Raw genomic sequence first — 20,634 nt, forward strand, 5'->3', positions numbered from 1 at the left:
ATGTTATGAAAAGTTAAATTTCATCGTCTCTATATTTAATCTCTGACATTCTGTAAAGAGTGCAATTACCAATTTATGTAAATTGTATCTCAAAACAAAATGAACAACTTGATCCAAGCACAAAATACAAATCAGTGACATGTAGGGTTCAAATAATTTTAGGAAAATTAGATTTTAAACTTATCTTCAGGGGAGGGTTTATATAGTGTTTTTAAATAGCTTCTAACCACAAGACATTTGGTTAGAAGTTAATAAAAACACCATATAAACCCTCCCCAGAAAGTTAAGGAATTATCGAGGCCAGGATGAATTTAATTTAATCCCTGCTTCACTCTGCATTAACTGGTTTCAGCAAGACTGCAGTTAGAACTACATTTTGCTTTAGCATCCCTAGGTTTGAGTAAAACTTGTCTGGCTACCATGTCCTATCATTCCTAATTAGGCTGACCCTGAAAAGAAAGGCTAAACCTGCAATGCTATTCTATTGTTTGTTGATACTGAGCAAGTTCATATTTGAATAATGAATATTTGGACATCTGGGATTATTGACTGTACACAAGGGACTAGTGCCTCCTGAAGAGGCAGAAAGGAGAGAACATTGGCGATGGAAAATATCAGTCAACTGTAATCAACAACATTCTGAAACGTTAAATCCAAAAAGAGAGGGAAAAATATCAGATTACTGCCTTCACTTTAGTTATAAATTGACAAAATGTAAATAAATATCGAAGTAGCTAGGGTCATACCAAATCAGAACATGTTGCTGAACTTTTGGAAAGGCACCAAGATTAGAGCAATTACTTCCATAAATAATCCCAAAAATTATGGGCTTTTTTTTAAAATAAGCTTTTCAATGTTAATCCCAAAAGGTGGCTTGCAACTTTAATGTGGGTTACACAAAGGAAACGAGTTTAAAACAAAATTCCAATCATTCAATCCTGCTAAAGTTGAGTTTTTCCACTTCTCAGCTTTGCAGTTAGATAGCCTTTGTGGTAAAGAAAAAACACACAAGTACACATACATGTACACGTACATACACAGAAACCTATCCCATCCCACAAAGCACACCTCTTATTGGTAGACATGGAGGAGCTTCCATGGTGCCTCTGAAGAAGTCTGCTACCCAGACGGTCCCGTCCTCCCAGATGAAGGACAGCTTGGAGGCAGGAAGGCATAGAAAAGGAGATTTCAAATTAAAACAATTACAGGAAAAAATTATGTCTAGCTATCTAGTTTAAATTAATACATGTTTCTGTTGGTTACGGCTCAAAGAATTCAAATCAAAATTTAATTAAAAAAAAAGAGAATGCCAACCACTTAAAGGTGTGCAGATTTCCCCCACCACCACCCCCCACTCAAGTAGTCTACCTTCAGGGCACAAATGATTACCAAGAGCCTACATAGCCAAGCTAGTCATGACCCATGACCAGACAGGACTTTACATTTTTTTATATATAAACAGCCTAGTGCAGCAAATGGCCAACTCTAGATCTAAACATTTCCACCAATTTACATTAAGTAGCCCTCAGAGTTCTCCAAATAAAATAAATTCACTTGGGAGGCAATATTTCAATCCCACTGCACACACTCTGAAAAAGCAAAGTTAACAGAGCAACCCTGGAAATTACCATAAGTCTACACAGGCTAGTTAGAAACCGCTGAGCTTAAGCCAATTCTCAAGTACATTTTTTGTAGTGCACAAGTTTGTGATAGCTTTACAAGTCTAACCAAAAGAATACATAATCTTTTATTCCCTTCTACCTTGCCAACTAGGGGTATAGTACCATGAGAGGCAAATACATATGCACCAAATTTTGTGGCAATAAATGATACTAGAGCCAGGTTACTTGTTTATCTTTTTTGTAAGTGAGCCTGAATAATGGGATTAAAAGAAATAAAAATCAGGAGAGCAGCATAATAGTGTAATGCAAGGCTGAATAGTTGAAAAGAAGAATGATCACCTGCAAGGCCACGTGATAGTGAGATTGAGGTTTGGACTTTTCCCAGAGAGGTCACTTTGCAAACTCCATGTACTGCCAATTAGAGAGTAGATTGTTGACCTCCCCAGAGAACAGGTCACCTGGGTTCCTTTTGTGCATTATCAATTCAAAATCCATCCTGTTCGCCTTCTAGAGATCACTCCACTGACAAGACAGGAAATGAACTGTACAAAAGGGGACATAAAAAGATCTCCAGCAGCAGTAATAACAAAGGCTTCTGAAGATAAACAGAGGAAAGGTTTTCTTTACCTACTCCTTTGATCTCAACAATTTTTACATATGCATTTTACTTGTTGCTATTTATACACCATTTCCATTTGACCAACTAGATTACAGTTTAATAAACTTGCTTTACGATTATCTTCCACTGGAACACCACACATCAGCAACAAGGTAGACACACAAGCACGTGTCCTGACACCAGTTCTGTAAAAACTGGATTGTCCAAGTACACATTACTAAATATAATAACAATGAATAGACTTCAGATGAACCCAAATCCGCTAACTGGCAATTTCTCATGGGAATCCATTATTCCTCATCTAGTTTTAGTACTCAATTTAAAGCCAAAAGAATATTCTTAAACCAACTTTTAATGTTCCAATAAGCCAAGATTCCAGGTTCAATGCTCATTTGTTTTATATTAACTATTCTCAATGAGCAACACTGTGCTGGAATTAGCTTCAGCATATGTTAGAGAACCAAAATGTGAATGAAAGAGTTCCTATTCATGAATCCAATAGGTGACCCTGACTAAAAAACGCATACGACTAACAGCTGAGCCTGGTGGTGACGTCCAGGGTTTACTCGTTACCCATATTTCCACAATGTGGCCACTTTGGTCCACAAAAAAAGTGAGGCACTAAAGAGTTGCCAATTCATGTGGAATCTTGTGCAATAAACAGCAATTGTTAGTCATTACAACAGGAGGGAAAAAAAAAGGATAAACCGGTATAAAAATGCCTGATTACTGTTCTTATCTAATTCGTATACAAAAATCATATCAAATTTGAAGTGCTGACATGGGTGCTATACACTTTACAGGCATCAAACTACAATGTGATGTAGTAACAATGATTTATTCAAATATTTTGGATGGATGATTTTAACAAATGCTCCTCCATTTAAACAAAATGGAACAATACTAGAGTCTTGCAACTACATAATTTTAAGTGTTGTCAAATATTTTACATGGACCCAAAAAAGTGCAACTGTTTACTAACCTCCAGTCTTGGCAAACTGCATTGTAAAATATGTTGCAAATTCATACCTTATTAACAATCTCTTTTTAACTACACTTTATATTAGAACATTTGCTTCATTTTCCTAAATAGTCCCATCAGGACTTCAATTTGTCATCTCTTCCCCCATCTGTAACAATTTTTTTTGGTGGAATGTAATTTTGTCAGCCTTCTATTCCAATACATTCTCCCTCCAAGTTAAATTTATAAAACACAACGCAGTCTATTCATTCTCAAAAGTTTATATTATTATAAACACATTTTGATTTTCCACCCAGACATCAATGGGTTCAATCAACAAGATGGTTATGACCACTGCAGATGAAATATCTCCAATGCATTGTGTTAACAATAATTTTGATTTGAGGCCTAGTCCCATCCACCAATTTTTTTTTGAAGGCTTACCATCAGAGCTGGGTTGTTCTTTGACTGGGGGATGAATTTCCTCAGTCCGGGTGTCGGAGCTTTCTGCTTGAGTTACTAAGTTCTGCTCTGGTGCAGGACTTGGGTTGCTGCTATTCTCTTGCTTCATTGGAGAGGCATCTGCTATGGAACTCTGATTACTGTTCTCATCTAATTCACAAAAATAAAATTATCGAATAAACAATTTTACATAACTGGCAAATTGCTACAAATTGAAAGAGGGAGAAGAGAAAGAAATCAGTTGCAGACAAGTGCAGTTGTGGACTTAAAATCTAAACTTATTTCTAGATTCAGAAAACTTATTTAAATCTATTCATAAATTTGCTGAACCATGAATAAGTTTTGAGTCATCCTTTAATGCTACAATTACTTGTTACATTATTTTGTTAGTTCGTGGCCAATACAAATCTATACAATATTAAAATATTTCGCAATATTCAAAGGACTAGCTCTCTGTGCTCCAAAATTATCCTTAACAAGTCCTATATGAGAATGGAGGGAAAGAAATGTACATTTTCCCTTAATTTCAAGCAGACTAGGAAAGAGATGCTGAGCTAACGTGGTGTTTGTAAAAGATCAAGTCTTTATCACTTTGCTGAAATACCAACAGGTTGAACAGAAACATTCGAGTAATGAAATTCTGGTAATTTATCAAAGGACAGCAGCTTCACATTTTCCAGCACTGTAATCAGAGGCTACACACTAGAAATGTGTCTAAATTTTGACTATAAATTTGAAACCAGTACTTGGTATTCTACTACATGGCTTCTTTGATGCATTCTAAGCAATTAATGCATGAAGTACAAGTCAAAACGTATCCTTCCACAAATTTATTCATAAAACACCATGACATTGATAATTAATGCAAGGCTTTGTAAAGATGTGGGCTGCAATTGATTGCTGCAGTAAAGTGGCTTTATCATTTTCATTATTAATGCTATATAATCTGGTCTTTCCCAGTCACTAGATTTTGATTGTTTTTTTTAAACCCGACCTTTCCTCACACCTCTCCCTTATTTCCATGCTTCTTAGATTAACTCAACATTAGCACAGATAATACTGTCTTTGTCCTTATGTCATTAAAGTTTTGCAATTAGGTGTAGGCAAGAGGAAAATAAGTTATAATAAAGTATATCTGGTACACAGTAAAACAAAAATAAGCCCAAGAGCTGAAAAATCTGCACCAGTCAACATTCCTTGTTGGATGTCACGAGTCTAATGCAGTACAGATTTTTTCACATGCTACTGAGCGGAAATCTATAGTGCAATGTCCATCCAGGAATAACCTAGTTACAGGATTAACAACCTGCAGACCCAGGCTAAAGATATCATTGAGATAACAACATAAATATTTAGCTGCAAACATTAGATAATTATCAGTATGGTAACGTTGACTTTAAATCCTATTTGATCACTTCTATGGGAATTCAAACAATGTTTTTTTTTTAAAAAGTAGTAAAGGCAAGATTGTGAGATCGTTTGGTACAGAAGATAACTTAAAAATCCACAGAACAAATAGAATATTGAAATTAATTAAACCGAAAGATCAGAAGAGATATTTGTGATACAATCTAAATTTGTAACACTATGGATCTTTAACAATCTCCTACAGCAATCTCCTTTAAGGAATATGGTAGCAGCAGTTATTTTACTGCTGAACTAGCAGACTAGAGGAAAACAAAGTGCTGGAAACACTCATTTGGTTAGGCAGCTTCTGTGGAAGGAGAAACCATTGTTTCAGGTCAGCCAACATCCTGACTTTTTATTTCAGATTTTCAGCATCTGCAGTTTTTTTCTTTGAATTTTTTTTTCCTTAGATCAAAAATATGGAATAATAATCAAAAGACAACTTCAAATTGCACCAGTGCAGCTGCAGAATGCAAATTCATGATTGAACATGCCTAGAAATACATGACAAAGTTAGAACACTCAAGACTATTTGGCGTCAGAGAGTGCTTAACCAGGAGGAGAATGCAGAAAACTACTGGTTAAAGTAGAGATAGACGTTGGTGGATGGAGTGAAAAACTAATTTGGCAGCTTGCTTGCACAGGAAAGAATGACAATGGTTAAAGTGGCCAAGTAGTCTGATGTTCATGGCTGAATTGGGAGTAGGGATAGCAGAAGAGTTTGTTGTGATCTTTCTTAGGTATGAAGGAGATGCCAGAAGACAGGTAAATAACACCATTGTTCAAGATACAAGGACATTCATGGTAACCACAGGCTAGTCACTGCCACATTTGGGTATGATTTTAGAAACAATCTGGCCAAAAAAATCATTAAGTTTAATTACAAAGAGCTAGTACTGATTTGTACAAAGCATATTGTGTTTATATAACTGAAATTTTAAAGGAAATAAAAAAGGTTGAAGCAAATGCAAAGCATTTGGTTGATACAGAAGCATTTCAAAATCTAATAAAAGGAGAGTTAACAAAATTGAGGTTCATGGAATGACGGGGCACACAAGTGTAAAAATGTAGGCTTGACAGTAAACAGTGAGTTGTGATAAATGGTTATAGTCCCGACTGGAGAACAGGGAATAATGTTGTGTACCCACAGTAAGTGCTGGGACCACTAGTTCTCCTCCTCCCAATGAATAAAATTCCAAAATTTGCCAATGATTCCAAACTTGGTTGTAGAAGGACCATTTGTGATCATGTACTTAAGGTGGCAGGACAGCCTAACTAGGATAGTATGTTGAATTCTTGTCACTAAACTAAAAATTTGATAGTCCTGAAATGATGCAGTGGAGATTTATTGGAATGGTTCCTGGGTTGAGGGATTTCAGCTATAAGGTTAGGTTGAAGAAGATGGGATTGTTCTCCTTGGAGCAAGGAAGGCTGAAGGAAGATTTGAAAGAGTGGTACAAGTTGACAGGTTTAGATAAGGAAGACTAAAAAAATTTTTCATCAACTGATGGTATAATGAATTGTGGGAGATAGGTTTAAGGCACTTGACAAGAGATGCAGGGTGATGCAAGCAAGAACTTACTTCAAGACTGGCAATGACCTGGAAGTCTCTGAATATCAGAGTGGTGGAACAATTCTGACTTGGAATTAATCACCATGTCAAAATCCTGGATTTCCCTACCTAACGGGACTATAGGATTACCTTCTCTATTCAAAATGAACTGTCTTGTAGGCAGCAGCTCATCGGCATCTTCAAGGGCATTTAGGAAATGGATAATAAATTTTGTCCTGGGTAGTGTACGAGTAAAAGAATAATCCTCACCTTGTGTCAAAGAAGGTTCTGATCACTTAAATGTTATTCAGGTATTCCAGATGGTATGTTCCCACTGGCAGAAACATCAAGACCCATTTTGTTTTTAAAAGGGAGCTAGGTATTTGAAAGGAAAGAATTTACAGGTCTACAGGAAGTGGGCAGGGACGACTTCAATTGGATTCAAAATACAAACATACTGGGCCCTTTTGAGCCTGCTCTGCCATTTAATAAGATGGTAAGCTCAACTCTCCATTCCTGGAATTCCTCCAGGTAACCATTCACCCCTTTGCATGCCAAGAAACTATCTACTGAAAGACTCTGCTTCCACCACACTTTGAGGAAGTTCCAAAGACTCTCAACCCTCACAGAAAATTATACCTCATCCATCTTAAAATGGTAACACTTGTTTTAAATTCTCCCACAAAAAGAAACACTCTCTCCCTATCTCCACATCAAGACAAGTCAGGGTCTTGTAGGTTTTAAATAAAGTCACCACTCCTTCTTCTAAACTCCGGGGGATACAAGCAACACCTATTTTATGGAATTTGTACCCGCAGACTACATTCCAGGTATTAGTTTGGCAAATCTCTGAATGGCTTCCAGTTCATTTTGTTGCTTAAGATCACATATGTAGTACTAAGTACAGTATTGATCTCTCCAATGTTTTTTCCAACTGAAGGATAACCTCCCAACTTCTGCATTCCATTTCCCTTGCAGTAAACAACATTAGCTTTCCTAATTACTTTCTGCACCTGCATATCCGCCTTTTGCAAATCATGCACTAGAACATGCAGATCTCTTTATAAAGGCTTCTATTATTTCTGCCAAAATGCACAATTTCACATTTTCCTACATTATACTTCACTTGCCAGATCTTTGCCCACTCGATCTAAATCTGTTCTAATATGTCCACTTCACACATTTAGCAAGCATACCTCTTGCCCTTTAATTCAATTTGTTTATACAAATTGCAAAAAGCCCTCAGCATAGATCCCTGTGGTACATCACTCATTACATCTTGCCAACTGAAACAGTTTCCTATTACCCCCTAAACCACGAGCTTTTATTTCCCACAAACGCCTTTGATACAGCACCTTATCAAATGCCGCCTTATACAGAGACAATAACAATGGTTGAATGGCAGCTTCCTATGCTGTGACCCACTTTGCGATGCCTGCTTCTTACATCCAATGAGTGCTCTCGCAAAACAAGATTATGGATATATATTGAGATATACTGGATGGGCTTTTCTTTGTGGCTAGCAACATTATCCTAACAGGAGAAAGCATTAGATTGCTAGAAATGTCAACTTACTCCAGTGTAAAACATACAATGAAATTTGTAGATTGAATCCATAAACATTTGAGGTACAGACAAATGTTTATAAATAGTTCCAAACTGTTTCAATTAATTTCCAGTAAGCACCAAGATTCTGATCATTTTCAGAAACTAGTTAACTTATAAAAATTCTGAAATCACCAGTTTGATAGTACATCTTAGCAAAATGGCCACGACAGCTAAATAAAACTTAAGAAATTTGGAGTAACAACTGAAACAAAATACACCACGATGAAATTCATGAGGAAAACTATGAAAATCATGAAGCACTGGAACCAGAAGTGAGAAAGAGGGAGCTGTTCCTCCAAAATGGGCTTAATTTGGAATGAGCCTGGGACCAGTCTCAATAAGTCAAATAACTCGTGCTCTAAATAACTAAGTGGGGCTGGGTGGAGAAAGAACCAGGGGCAGGGGAACAGCTCTGATGAGGAAATATAGAAAAAAGTTAAAGGATGATAGCACAAGGTGGGGAAATGGATAATCATATCTACAGACTGAGTTATGTAAGAAGAGACAAAGCATACAAGTACAAGAGTTTACCTCTAACTGCAATCATAGCAGGAAAAAAGACAACTACATTGAAGGCTCTTTATCTTAAAACATGCAACATTCATAACAAGAAAGGAATTAATGTATGGCAAAACAAATGTATGGATACAATCTAATAGACATAACAAAGGTGTGGTTGCAATAAAATATTTGGAATATTCCAGAACAATTAAAGAGAGTTTGGTAAAATAAAAATAACGAGGCAGGCCTGATAATGAAGAATGGGATAAATCCAGTGAAGAGAAAATGAAATAGTAGAACTGGTTTGGGTGAAGCCAAGAAACAGCAAGGGGCAGAAAAACTTAAGTGTTGTTTAGGCTTCAAACAGTAATGCATAAAAGCCCACAAGTACAAAACAATATATACAAGAGATCATTAATCTATGTAGATTGGGCAAACCAAGCCATCAATAATAATGAAGAGGACAAATTGAATGTACAAGAGATATTTTATTACATCAGTATGTTGAAGAACCAACAAGGGACCAGTGTTGGGTTTCCAGCTGTTTTCTGTATCAGGGATTTGCTTTGAGCAGTGAAAAAGGTTAATAATAAATCTGATAGTTAAAAGGCCTCGAGGGGCATGATATATAGAGTTTGGAAGTGACTTATTTCAAACTGAAACCAGAGACTTAAGTCAAAACAAAGAAAATTACAAAAGGTATCAGGCACAAATTATATTGGGCAATAAAGAAATGGCAGAGAAATTAAATATTTTGTGTCTTTATTCACAAAGAAAACCTCCTGGAAATAATGAAGGACTACAGATCCAGAATGAGAAGTTCAAAGAAATTAACAAAAGTACTGGGCATATTGATGAAAGCCAATAAATCCCTGGATCTGATGACCCGAATCCCACATTTTTGAGGCAGCAGCTGCCTGTCATCTTTCAAGATTCCATTAGATTTTAGAGCAGTTCCCACAGATCACAAGGAAATAAATATTACCCCACTACATGAGAAGAGAGCAAGGGCAACTATGGACCCGTTAGCCTGAGATTAGCATGGAGGAAACTATCGAAATCTATTATTAAAGAAAATGTAACTGGGCACTTAAAAAATAAATGTTAAGCAGAGTCGACATAGATATAAGGAAAAAAGTAAATCACATTTGACGCATCTGTCTTGTGAGGTTGTAACCAGCAAAATAGATAAAGGGGAACCAATAGATGTATTTGAATTTTCAGAAGTCCTTCAGTAAGGTATAAAGGATGATTAAAAAAAGATTAGTTCACTGAAATTTGAATGATATACTGGCATAGATTAAGGCCAGCCAACAGACAAACAGGAGTAAACAGGTAGTTTTCAATAACGAGCATTGCAGAATCAATGCAGTTTACAGTCTATAATCGATGACTTGTACAAGAGATCCAGGAGTAATGGCGACACAGAATTGGGCTGCATGGATGCAAAAAATTTCAGGACGATACACATTGGCTAAGTAAATGGTCAAGCACACAGGAGATGGAAAACAATGTGGAAAATGCAAAGTCATCCATGGAAAGGGAAAGGCAGGATATTTTCAAAATGGTGAAAATTGAAAGATGTTGTTCTAAGGGATCCAGGTGTCCTTCTGCACAATCTAGTGCAAGTTAACCCACATGTACAGCAAGCAATTAGGGTATATCAAAGGAATCAAGGGATATGGGACTGCTGCAGAAAAGTTCTGAAGTAAAAGATTAGTCAAATGCTTATCGAATGGCAGAATAGACACAAAAGGCAAATGGCTCTATTTCTGAAATCATCATTTTTATCATTTTCAATCTACCAAAAACATAAATATACCTACCTTGAATATCCATCATGCCTGGTGAGGAGCTGTTTTCTGGAGTAGTCACTTCAGAACCACATTTGTCATCTTTTCCCTTTTTTTTATTTTTGTTTTTCTGGACCAAACAAAGTAAATAAGTCTGAATTTTGCAACTAATTTTTATAACACTTCTACAGTTAAACTTTGATTATGGTGTACATTCCCTATTCACAAATCTCCCATTATGATTTTTTGAGCAATTTTATATCAACATTATGAAGTACAAACATGTATGATGCTAACTGCTGAAAGATGTGGTGAAAATACAATGAGCATTTTTCTGATCAGTCATGCTTTGTCTAAGCCTCACATCATTAAAGATATGCACTAGCCAGAAAGCCCTCCCATTATCCAACCATCATTATTTAAAATTCAATTTTGTCTTTCCTTCTAAAAAAAGACTATTTGCAAATCTCCTATATCCATTTGCAACCAGAGCTACAACTTGCTTAACTTCATTTGATGGCTGGTTTCATATTGATACTGACCCATAACAATCTCTCAACCTCTCCATCCAACTTTTGCCTTGATAGTTTCCCTTCACATGAACTTCCACTCCTGTGACTTTACCACTAAATTAATCTACACATCACATTCATTAAACTATAGAAGAAAATCTTAAATTCACTCTAGCTTCTTTGCTGAAGTTCTCATGGATTACTTCTTCCTCAGCAACCACCTGCAAGCATTTGACTTTCTAAATGGGATTTGGCAAGGATTTGTTACGTCAGTCTTGTTATTAGATTCACACATATTGCTCAAAGCATGCTCTGAACATTTCAGATCTCCTTACAAAACATTACCTTCCCACATTCACTGAATTTTTGATTACGTTTTAGCACAGAGGGTGGGAAAACTGAAAATGATTACGTGGTAACTTTCCGTCACCCATCAGTTTCATAAATCTTAATGACGAAATTCACTTCCCCCAAATTTTCTAGAGTAGATCTTCATCACACATCTGCAACATTTTCTTATAAACTGTGTCAGAATTACTTTTTCTACTATTGATACACAAAGCAGCACCTCTGAGAATGGAAATCAAAAAAAAACTGTCATAACAATTCAGTTAACAGCTAACTATTTTATATTAAATACTTCTCTACTCTCCAATCCCTTTGTCTTGGATGTCAACTTACATCATCAACTTTAGGTTCTGTTACAGGTACCCATTTGTAGATCCTCAACGATGTGTCCCCAACAGTCACCCATTTCTTCTCCCTGTTTCAGGAAATTAACAGATTTAAAACACAAAATAGGAAACATTTTCACTTTTGTTCTAGTTTTGCAGGAGCTGTGCATGAAAACAGTTGCAGCTATTCAATCTAAGTTGCATTAAAAAAAATAAAAATGGTTCTGACGATATAAACAGAATTGTTAATGCAACAGATGCTTTAAACAAGTTCAAGGAAGACTAGGGGACTGAAAGCAATGAAAGAGAATCCAGAAAATTTTGCATTAAGACTTTAAATCAAGGCCCTATTTTCCTGTCAAAGGATTTGCAATGTGATCTTTATCCAACCCAACACATCAAAAACTGATTAAACCAATTGAGATGCGGTTGGCAGTCTCATTAACATTTGTGGAACCCTGTCATTGTCTGTCTAGATTTTTTGCACATGCAAATTTTAACTAGTGAAATAGGTTTAAAAAAAATTGGGTAGCTTTAAGGCCAAGTAATTTACCCAATGAAGCTCTTAATACAAGAAAATTAAAGGACCCTTAAGCATTTATGTTTCTATAGTAAATACAAATTCAAGATCTACTCCATTTAGTCGGCTCCTGCGCATGTACTGATGACCCCCAGCTTTTCTGCTTTTCCAACTTTGATCTAAACTCTTATTTCAACTAGCATGAAAGATTAGCAAACATCCAGCCTTAAATGTCACATTGAATTGCAATGGAGCCCATGGACAAACTCCATGCTGTCATAACCATCACCAAAGCTGCCTTAAGGCGAGTGAGTTCACGATCTTTGCATCCAGTTCAAACCCAAACCAAACATCCAATTGCTTCTGTCTGCAAGGATGAGCCCCAACTTCACTTAATTCTCCATCTTATTCCCACCTATTGTGGCTTCCTGGTGTTCTGATAAAGCCCATCAAAAGCTCCAGGAACAATACCTTATCTTCCATCTAGACACATCAAATTCAATTGAGTACTGAGAGCTACAATTACATTTAAGTAGCCTTTCCTTATTGGCAGCAGTGGCCAGTTCTGATTCAAGGTCATTCACCTTTATTCTCCACAGATGCTACTTGATCCATTGAATATTACCAGCATTCTCCTTCGCTTCAGATTTTCTGCAACTGCTATGCATCTCAGTTCTAGCATTTTTTCCTTTCTCCAACTGTCCTCATTCGTTTTTCTTTAAATTCAGGGCAGATTAGTTATGATTAACTAGCATTCATCCCTCTCTCAGACAGCACCGAAAGCAATGGCATCACTTAGAGAACCTTGGTCTCCATCCTTTTGGTTCTCTCCACCTCTCCTGTGACAGAAATGATGCACTTTCCTGTTCTGAAGAAGGGACAATGACCTGAAACATCAACAGTTTCTCTTTCCACGTAGGACACCTGACCTGCTGAGTATTCCCTACATTTTGTTTTTACATCTGACTGCACATCCATCATCACCTACTTCCATCTTTGGAACACCGTTTTACTGGAAGATGTATGTTTTACTCAACTCCATATAATAACACAAGAAATATAGGCCATTCAGATCTATTTACCTGCACAAACATTCACTAGATCAGTAACCAAGCCTCCATAACCCTCTAGGACAGAGTTCCAAAGATCCACCAACCTCTGGGTGAAGTGTCTTCTCACATCTGTCCCCTATTTTTGAGGCCAATCCTGGTTTAGACATCAACCAAAGGAAACTCATTGTTGTGTTTATCCTGTCAAGCTCACTAAAAATTTTATGCACATCAATGAGATCACCCCTCATTCTTCTACACAAGAGTAAAGCACCAGTCTGTTCAACCTCTCCCCACAGGCAAATCTGCCATCCTAGAAGTTCCTTAATATCTTTGATGTTCTCTTGGATAACTTCCACCCTCCATAAATTCCAGCTAAAAACCTGTCGCACATATTCAATTCTATATCACTCATGTCATGGCAATTTCATTTTCAAACATCCCACAGCATATGGGCTCTTTATCTCCATTCCCTTGCCCCCACATCACTTCAGTCGATCAAATCAATTCTCTCTTGAAATCCCTCACATTCTATCCCTTTCCATCAACTGTCCTGAAAATCTGTGTCTCACTACAATTTCTTCACACCCCTGAAGTACTATATTAGAGCAGCTGCAGAAATTCAAGCTGATGCAGTAACAGATCCATGCAAGTATGACATTTAAAAGCAAAGCCTAGATAAATACCCCAGACCACAAAGCCAAATAGTTACACAAAATTAATAATTCAAACACAACCATTGCATATGGTTTAAACGTTGTAGGATTAACTCTGCTTTTAAGCCATTAGTTGTACCAGCACCATGTCAGACCCTTGATAAAAAGTCTATCTATTGCAACATGTTCCTAATAACCAGTACGTTCATTCCAAGTACTGTTGTGCTATACTATGCAATAAGGGTATACAGAGAACAAAAAAGCAAAGCATCAAGATGACAAGAAGAGTCATACACACACTACACTGAATCTTGCATTTCTGCAGGAATAAGGTAGCAATTCAGTTTGGATGAAGTGTCCAATATGAACTACTTTTCCATCCCAGAATTTACTCAACATTACAGGAATCTACAAGTATTTTATAATCTCCCTAGCAACACTTTTTTTAAAAATGGACTACTTGAACCAGTTCATGCAACAGCAGCCAAAGATTACTTTTAAAGTGTTATACATTATACAACTTTAAAGTATTAATAGTGCTTATAGTCCCTTCTACTATTATATTACATTGGCATCAATTTAACAAAGCCTTGAGAAATTTAGCATCCCTTTTCAGAACCTCATCCATTTGTTCTTTACTAATTTATAAAAAGCCTAAATTCACTTCAAATAAGTGATTTCACATCAATTCAATTAAGCCAATTCCAAATAGGAAAGCCCATGGACGGTCGAGCCGAGATGTCAACTGCCCATTTCCCTCCACAAATGCTGCCTGCCCCACTGCTTTCCTCCAGGATCTTGTTTGTAGCCCATGAAGGTGTATATAATGACAATAACAAGATATCTTTATTAATCACATGTGCATCAAAACACAGTGAAATGCACCTTTTTTGTGAAGAGCATTCTGGGGGCAGCCCACAAATGTCGCCACACTTCCGGTGCCAGCATAGTGTGCCCACAACTTCCTAACCCGTATGTCTTTCGAATGTGGGAGGAAACCGGAGCACCTGGAGGAAACCCACGTAGACACGGGGAGAACGTACAAACTCCTTACAGACAGCAGCCAGAATTAAACCTGGGTCGCTGGTGCTGTAATAGCATTATGTTAACCGCTGCACTACCATGCCTGAAAATGCAGAGAAATGTGGGGAATACTGGCACTTTCTGGGCCAAGGTGAATGCAAACTCCTGCTCACTAGCAGCAAAATGCCAGTCAGCCAGTGACAACTGAACAATTCTTAACACATATCTGCTCTGACAAAAGATCACAACACAACATAGGAAATTAATTACTTCTTAGCTGAAAAAAAATCATGTACCCAGTTAGTCTACCTCAATTTGATTGTAATTGTATTTAGATGCATTTTCCAATCCTTAAAATGCCCGTTTGAGCTCATGAGAAATAGTTTTAGAAATAACTGAAATGGATTTGATACTGTTGTTAAAAGTACAATTACAGTAATAAGAGCAGAATAGTTTGATGCATACTATCATGCAAATGCAGTCTGAATACAACTTGACTAACGAATAAAGTGAAAACCATGTTAGGAAAAGGTTTCACTCACAGCTTAGATTAGAAAACTTGATCAGTAAAGAAGCTTCAAGGAGTTCCTCAGTTATTTCAGAAACTTGTTGCAATGGACTACATTAGCATACTTGATACTTCTTGTAGAACAAACTGAAGATACAGCCAATGGCGAAGCAATTAAATTTTGCATGATCAGACCAAAATTAAAAAGGTGCATAGATTTTCATAGGATTGAAGGAACCAACAAACAGGAAGAGGTGAATACATGGATGGATTCAACAAGAAAGGAAAGCTCCGTTTCTCTTAAAAAAGGCATTGCACATACAGTATGCCAAGTTTGTTCAGTATGCAAGGTCACATGCAACGGAGTTTTGGGTGACAAGTTCTCAGATGGCAGAAGGAACCTAATCTAGATATACCTTGGAATCAACTAAAGGTGGAAGCCAAAAAGTTATGAATGAAGGTTTCACCAACATACAACTGGAGGAAGACAGAGATAGCAAGAGGTAGTCTTAGTAACTATGTGGAAATGCAGCCTCATCTCAGGGTCAAATACCGAGATGACAGCAACTGCCTGGTTAGGTTTCAGATGTGCCAGGGAGACAAATAGTCAGCGCCTAAGAGAATAGAGCTTGGTCTGCATGATGCTTACCCAAAGAAATTAACACCCCTCCACGCTACAAGATGAGGAGGGGGTATGACAATTTTATGACAATGGATGTACAAATTCAACCAATACCATAGCAGCCAACCTCTTCTCTCTTTCTCCACCACCTCTCTCAATAAAACCTCATGCTCAAACAGTTTGGTCTACACTCAACTGCAGTTTGGTTGAATGAGAGGATCTTATTGAAGCCGACAAAATTTAAAGGGTCTTGAATAGGTTAGATGCCAAGACCATATTTTCATTTGTGGGTGAATCTAAAACCATGGGGCACAGCTCCAGAGTCAGGGGAGTCAGCCATTTAAGACCAAGCAGGGATGTATTTTCTCAAAAGGGTTGCAAATACTTAGAATTCTCTAACTAAATTCAAGCAAAGAGACATATTTTTGGACTACTTAGGAAGTAAAAGGTTATGGGGAATTGGCAGGAAAGTGGAGTTGAGGCCAAGATTACATTAGCTATGATCTTACTGAATAACAGAGGAAGCTCAATTGCTTATACAGCATAGCACTGTTCCCATTTCTTGTATTTAACATATTAATTCAAAATTGTGTGCTGTTATATCGGCTCAAGAGCTGATATTCAAGCCATTTTAAATCCAATACTTATGATAAAACAGGGAAAAGGGCCAAAAGTCTGCTTTAAAATATAACGTAGAGTAAAAAGGTCAGGCAGATCTCTTACGTTTTAAAAATTCAAAAATATTTAAGAACTGAAGCAAAGCAAGAGGAGTTTCCAGGTTTGAGATCCCAGGAAACTTAGAAAAACAATGAAAACTACATAGTAGTGACATGAACCAACAGAAATGAGACTTGCATGAGGTCAAGCAATTCTGCTTAACAGAATAATTAGTAACAGTAGGCCATCTAGCCTATTGAGCTAGGTCTGCCTTTTAGAATCATGGTTGATTTTCTACCTCCTTTCCATGTTCCTAATATTATCCCCATAATCCTAAATTCCATTGATATCCAGAAATCTAGCTCCCTCTATTTTGAATAAATTCAATGACCAAACATCCACAGCCCTCTGCGGAATAGGATTCTGAAGATGCACCACCCTTTAAGAAATTTCTCTCAAACAGTTCAAATTGCACGTTTGGAAAACTTGAAAATATTAAAACAGGGTGACAGGCTTACCAAACCAAAGTCAGTCAAGGTATGGATCAAATAAATTTGGGAACAGGAACATTTGGGAGCAATATAGAATTTAAATTATGTTAACAATGTTTAATTATATGCACTAACATTAAAAAGCCAAGCTTGTTTGTGTTTGTTTTAAATGTGACAAACCTTCAACTGCTCAAAAGAATTTTGAAAGCTCATCTCTACTATTATAGGTGGAAACTGCTCAAATGAAGTGGAGAGGGAGGAAGGAATGATTTAACCCAGAATCTGCAGGTATAATTAACATCCGTTCTGAAAAAAAATCACTCAATTTGCATTAAACAAGAGCAACCAAAATAATTACAAGAATTGATTGCAGCACAGGTGCTCTTCAGCAGTAAAGGAAATGCAAAATTAAGGTGATACTGCATTGCCTCTGGCAGAAAGTTGTCAATACAATAACTAAGTTTCTGACATTTGTAATAAAAAAGTAAAAACCTTAATAGGAAGCATACTGCATTAAAAGACTATATCACAAATAAACGTTAGCCTGCACTGAAATCAAAGATTCAAGAAACTTGTTTACAAAAAGGTATCCAATGCGAACATTATGGACCTCAAATGCTATAGGCAACTCTACCCACCTCACAAAGCATTAGCTTCAAGCAAATGAACACTGCGCAGAAATCCATAAAATTGAGAGAGGTGGAGCTCCATACCAATACACTTCCAAAAGACTTTTCAATCAACATGGTGTTTGCTTCTTACATTGTAAAAATGCTTGCAATTTGAACAAAATTAGAAGTCATATTGTCCCTTTCACCTTCTAACTGAAACTGTAATTTAACATTGAAGTTAGCTGCATTTCCACTTGGTATTCATCAAAATCCTATTGCACAATTATACAAGCTAAATAGGAAGACCCCACAATGGATTAATCCATTGCCCAAAATGGCACTGAACCACAGACCTGAAACATCAGGTTCTAATCTCAGCCAGGGCAGGAAAAATCCTTTTGCTATTTGGTCCACCCAAAGAGAGGATTAAAAAAAAATCAATTACTGCCATTGGCAAAGGCCATTCAGTGTCCACTGCTGAAGAGCGGTGATGGAAGTATGCTGGATAGTATCACACTTGGCATTATGTATTTCTTCTATGAATACACTGCCAACACATGGTTCACTTTTAAACAACTACAAAACAGCATAGTACATTGAATAAAATCTTGAAAGGGATTTGAAACAACATTGTAAAAAAAAAAGCTTTGTCTTATCAAATTAGATTACGGGAATATTTAATATAACAGAACTCCATACTGTGTAGCCACAGCTCAATTGCTACACAGTCAGAAGATGGTGTGTCTCATTCGCAGCCAGTACAGAAGTACTGATGTTAAGTAAGGTCTAGTCTCAGGTGCCATGGCACTATTTTAAAGATGATAGTTATCCCAAGAATCTTGGCCAATATTTATAACTCAAATTGCCTTTAAAAAAAGATACTTATAATTTTGCAGTTTGTGGAGAGTTTGATGCAGACAAATTGGCTACTGCAATTTAACAGTTGTTACATCAGAAATACTTGAATTGCTAAAATGCGCACTGGGATATAAGGTTATGAAAAGGGCTACACAAATGAAAGCCTATTTTCTTTACACACTTTTCTCTTTAAAAACTGTCAAACATTCCTGGAATCAGGACAATTCTGTTTGAAGTAAAAATATCGATCGTTTACAATACATAAAAAATGCATCTCAAGATGAAGGGAGATCGACAAGCTGTAATCCTGAACAACGAAGAGAATTAAATCTGGGTAAGAGGTCACTTCAGGACGCCAAGATATCAACAATGCGAGTTGAACACGTGAATTTAGGTTTATTGTTTACAAGTAACTGAAAATACTATAACGAATTCTCTGTATTCACAGCAGTAATGTTTTTTTTTAATTTTAAACTTATAATGTCTGTGCCATGTCTTAATTTTGTTCAAAGTTATTGGAAAGAATACACAGGACAAAGTAATACAAGAAAAACAATTTTTATTCGTGATTTTATAATTCATTAAAATATATTTCTCCATTAATGCAAGTATTTATAATCTGCGGATCACGGAGTCCAAACTATTTATTAAGTATTTTTTCTGTATTTATTCTTAAGATTGCAAAATATATTTAGTGTTACACTCGGCAGATTGCGATCTGGCTGCAATAATTGCCATCCCCCACTTCCTCCTCCTCCTTTCCTGCCCTCGCCCGCCACTGAAGAGCGCTCCAAAGCGCTAAATTTAAAAACCCTCGACAGCAACAATAATAATAATACAGAAATAAGAGGACTCTAGAGCGCCGTCGGTCGATTGAAGCGGCGAGTGGAGACGACCGGGGTCCCGCCAGCCTCACAAAGGACGCCCTCCGGCCGCAGCCACCAGCCGGCACCGACTCGCACACAAAGCAGCGAGAGAGGCTTCATGTGACTGCAGCGAAATGGATTCTGGGTTCGGCCGCTCACCGCCGCCGTCAGGTCTTTAAAGTCCTTTTCACGAAGAAATTAAACTCAAAACAACCACCGTCCGGCTCCCCGCGCCTTGGAACCCACGGAGCCGGGAAGCGGGGTGGGATTTGCCCCTTTAAAACTGGACTGTGCTCCGACCCAAGTCATCCTCACATCCTCCCTCCCCCCCTCATCCTTCTCCGACACGGAGAGATCAAGGGAAACGCCGGCCTTTTAAATCTATTTATTTTGTTGTTGTTTCCCCCTTACCATTTCCGTACTTTTTCGATAGCTGCCATGACCCGTTTGATGTCATCCTTCGCCCTGCTCCTGGTCTCGGCCCGCACCGACCTGCCAGACATGCTGAACTGTGGAGATCCGAGAGCCGAGGGAAGCGCCGGCACAAAGCGAGCCAGCGAGCGAGCCTCTCCCCGCCCGAGCGCCGCGCCGCGCCTGCGCACCGCCCGCTTTGTCCGCACTTGAGGAAGGAGAGAGCCGCGTGAACAAAGGCGGCACCTATCGCGAGATCACGTCTCCGCAGCCCTTGCTGCACGGGGGGGGGGGAGCTTCTTTCCTAAACTTTTATTTTGCGCGGTTGGTTTTTGCACTGAGCGCGTTTAATGAAACATAAGCAATATTTCGTAAACTTGCAGTTTTATTTTAAAGAATAAGCCTACAGCGTGACTCACGTAATGTCAAGCGCAGACCAATCGAAGTATTCGGATTTGCCAGGGAGCAACTTGTGCTGAGAAATTATTTAAATATAAATCCTAATAAAGTTAAGATTTTAGGATATTTTAATCAAACAAAATAAGAACTATGAGCTTTGAGGATTTATGGATCTGTACTCACGCTGTCAGGGTCTGCAGGGTCAGTTGGAGGGCATTTAGTTTTCAGAGGGCGAGCAGTTCTACCTGCACA

General features: G+C 37.6%; 1 protein-coding gene across 2 annotated transcripts in view; it reads right to left on the reverse strand.

Moving 5' to 3' along the window:
• The window catches only part of bcl7a (BAF chromatin remodeling complex subunit BCL7A), a 28,973-nt gene extending 8,780 nt beyond the window's left edge, over positions 1-20,193 (reverse strand). Inside the window, exons 1-4 of one of the 2 annotated variants that reach the window (XM_052031754.1) lie at positions 19,984-20,193; positions 11,719-11,800; positions 10,559-10,655; positions 3,647-3,814 (exon numbers count right to left, since the gene is read on the reverse strand). In XM_052031754.1, coding sequence (XP_051887714.1) covers positions 3,647-3,814; positions 10,559-10,655; positions 11,719-11,800; positions 19,984-20,075 — 439 coding nt within the window. In that variant the 5' untranslated portion in view covers positions 20,076-20,193. The remainder of the gene's footprint in view (positions 1-3,646; positions 3,815-10,558; positions 10,656-11,718; positions 11,801-19,983) is intronic. The other variant, XM_052031755.1, reaches the window with a different exon arrangement.
• Positions 20,194-20,634: the final 441 nt, after the last annotated feature.

Source organism: Pristis pectinata, chromosome 17 (genome assembly GCF_009764475.1).
Source record: "Pristis pectinata isolate sPriPec2 chromosome 17, sPriPec2.1.pri, whole genome shotgun sequence".
NCBI lineage: Eukaryota > Metazoa > Chordata > Chondrichthyes > Rhinopristiformes > Pristidae > Pristis > Pristis pectinata.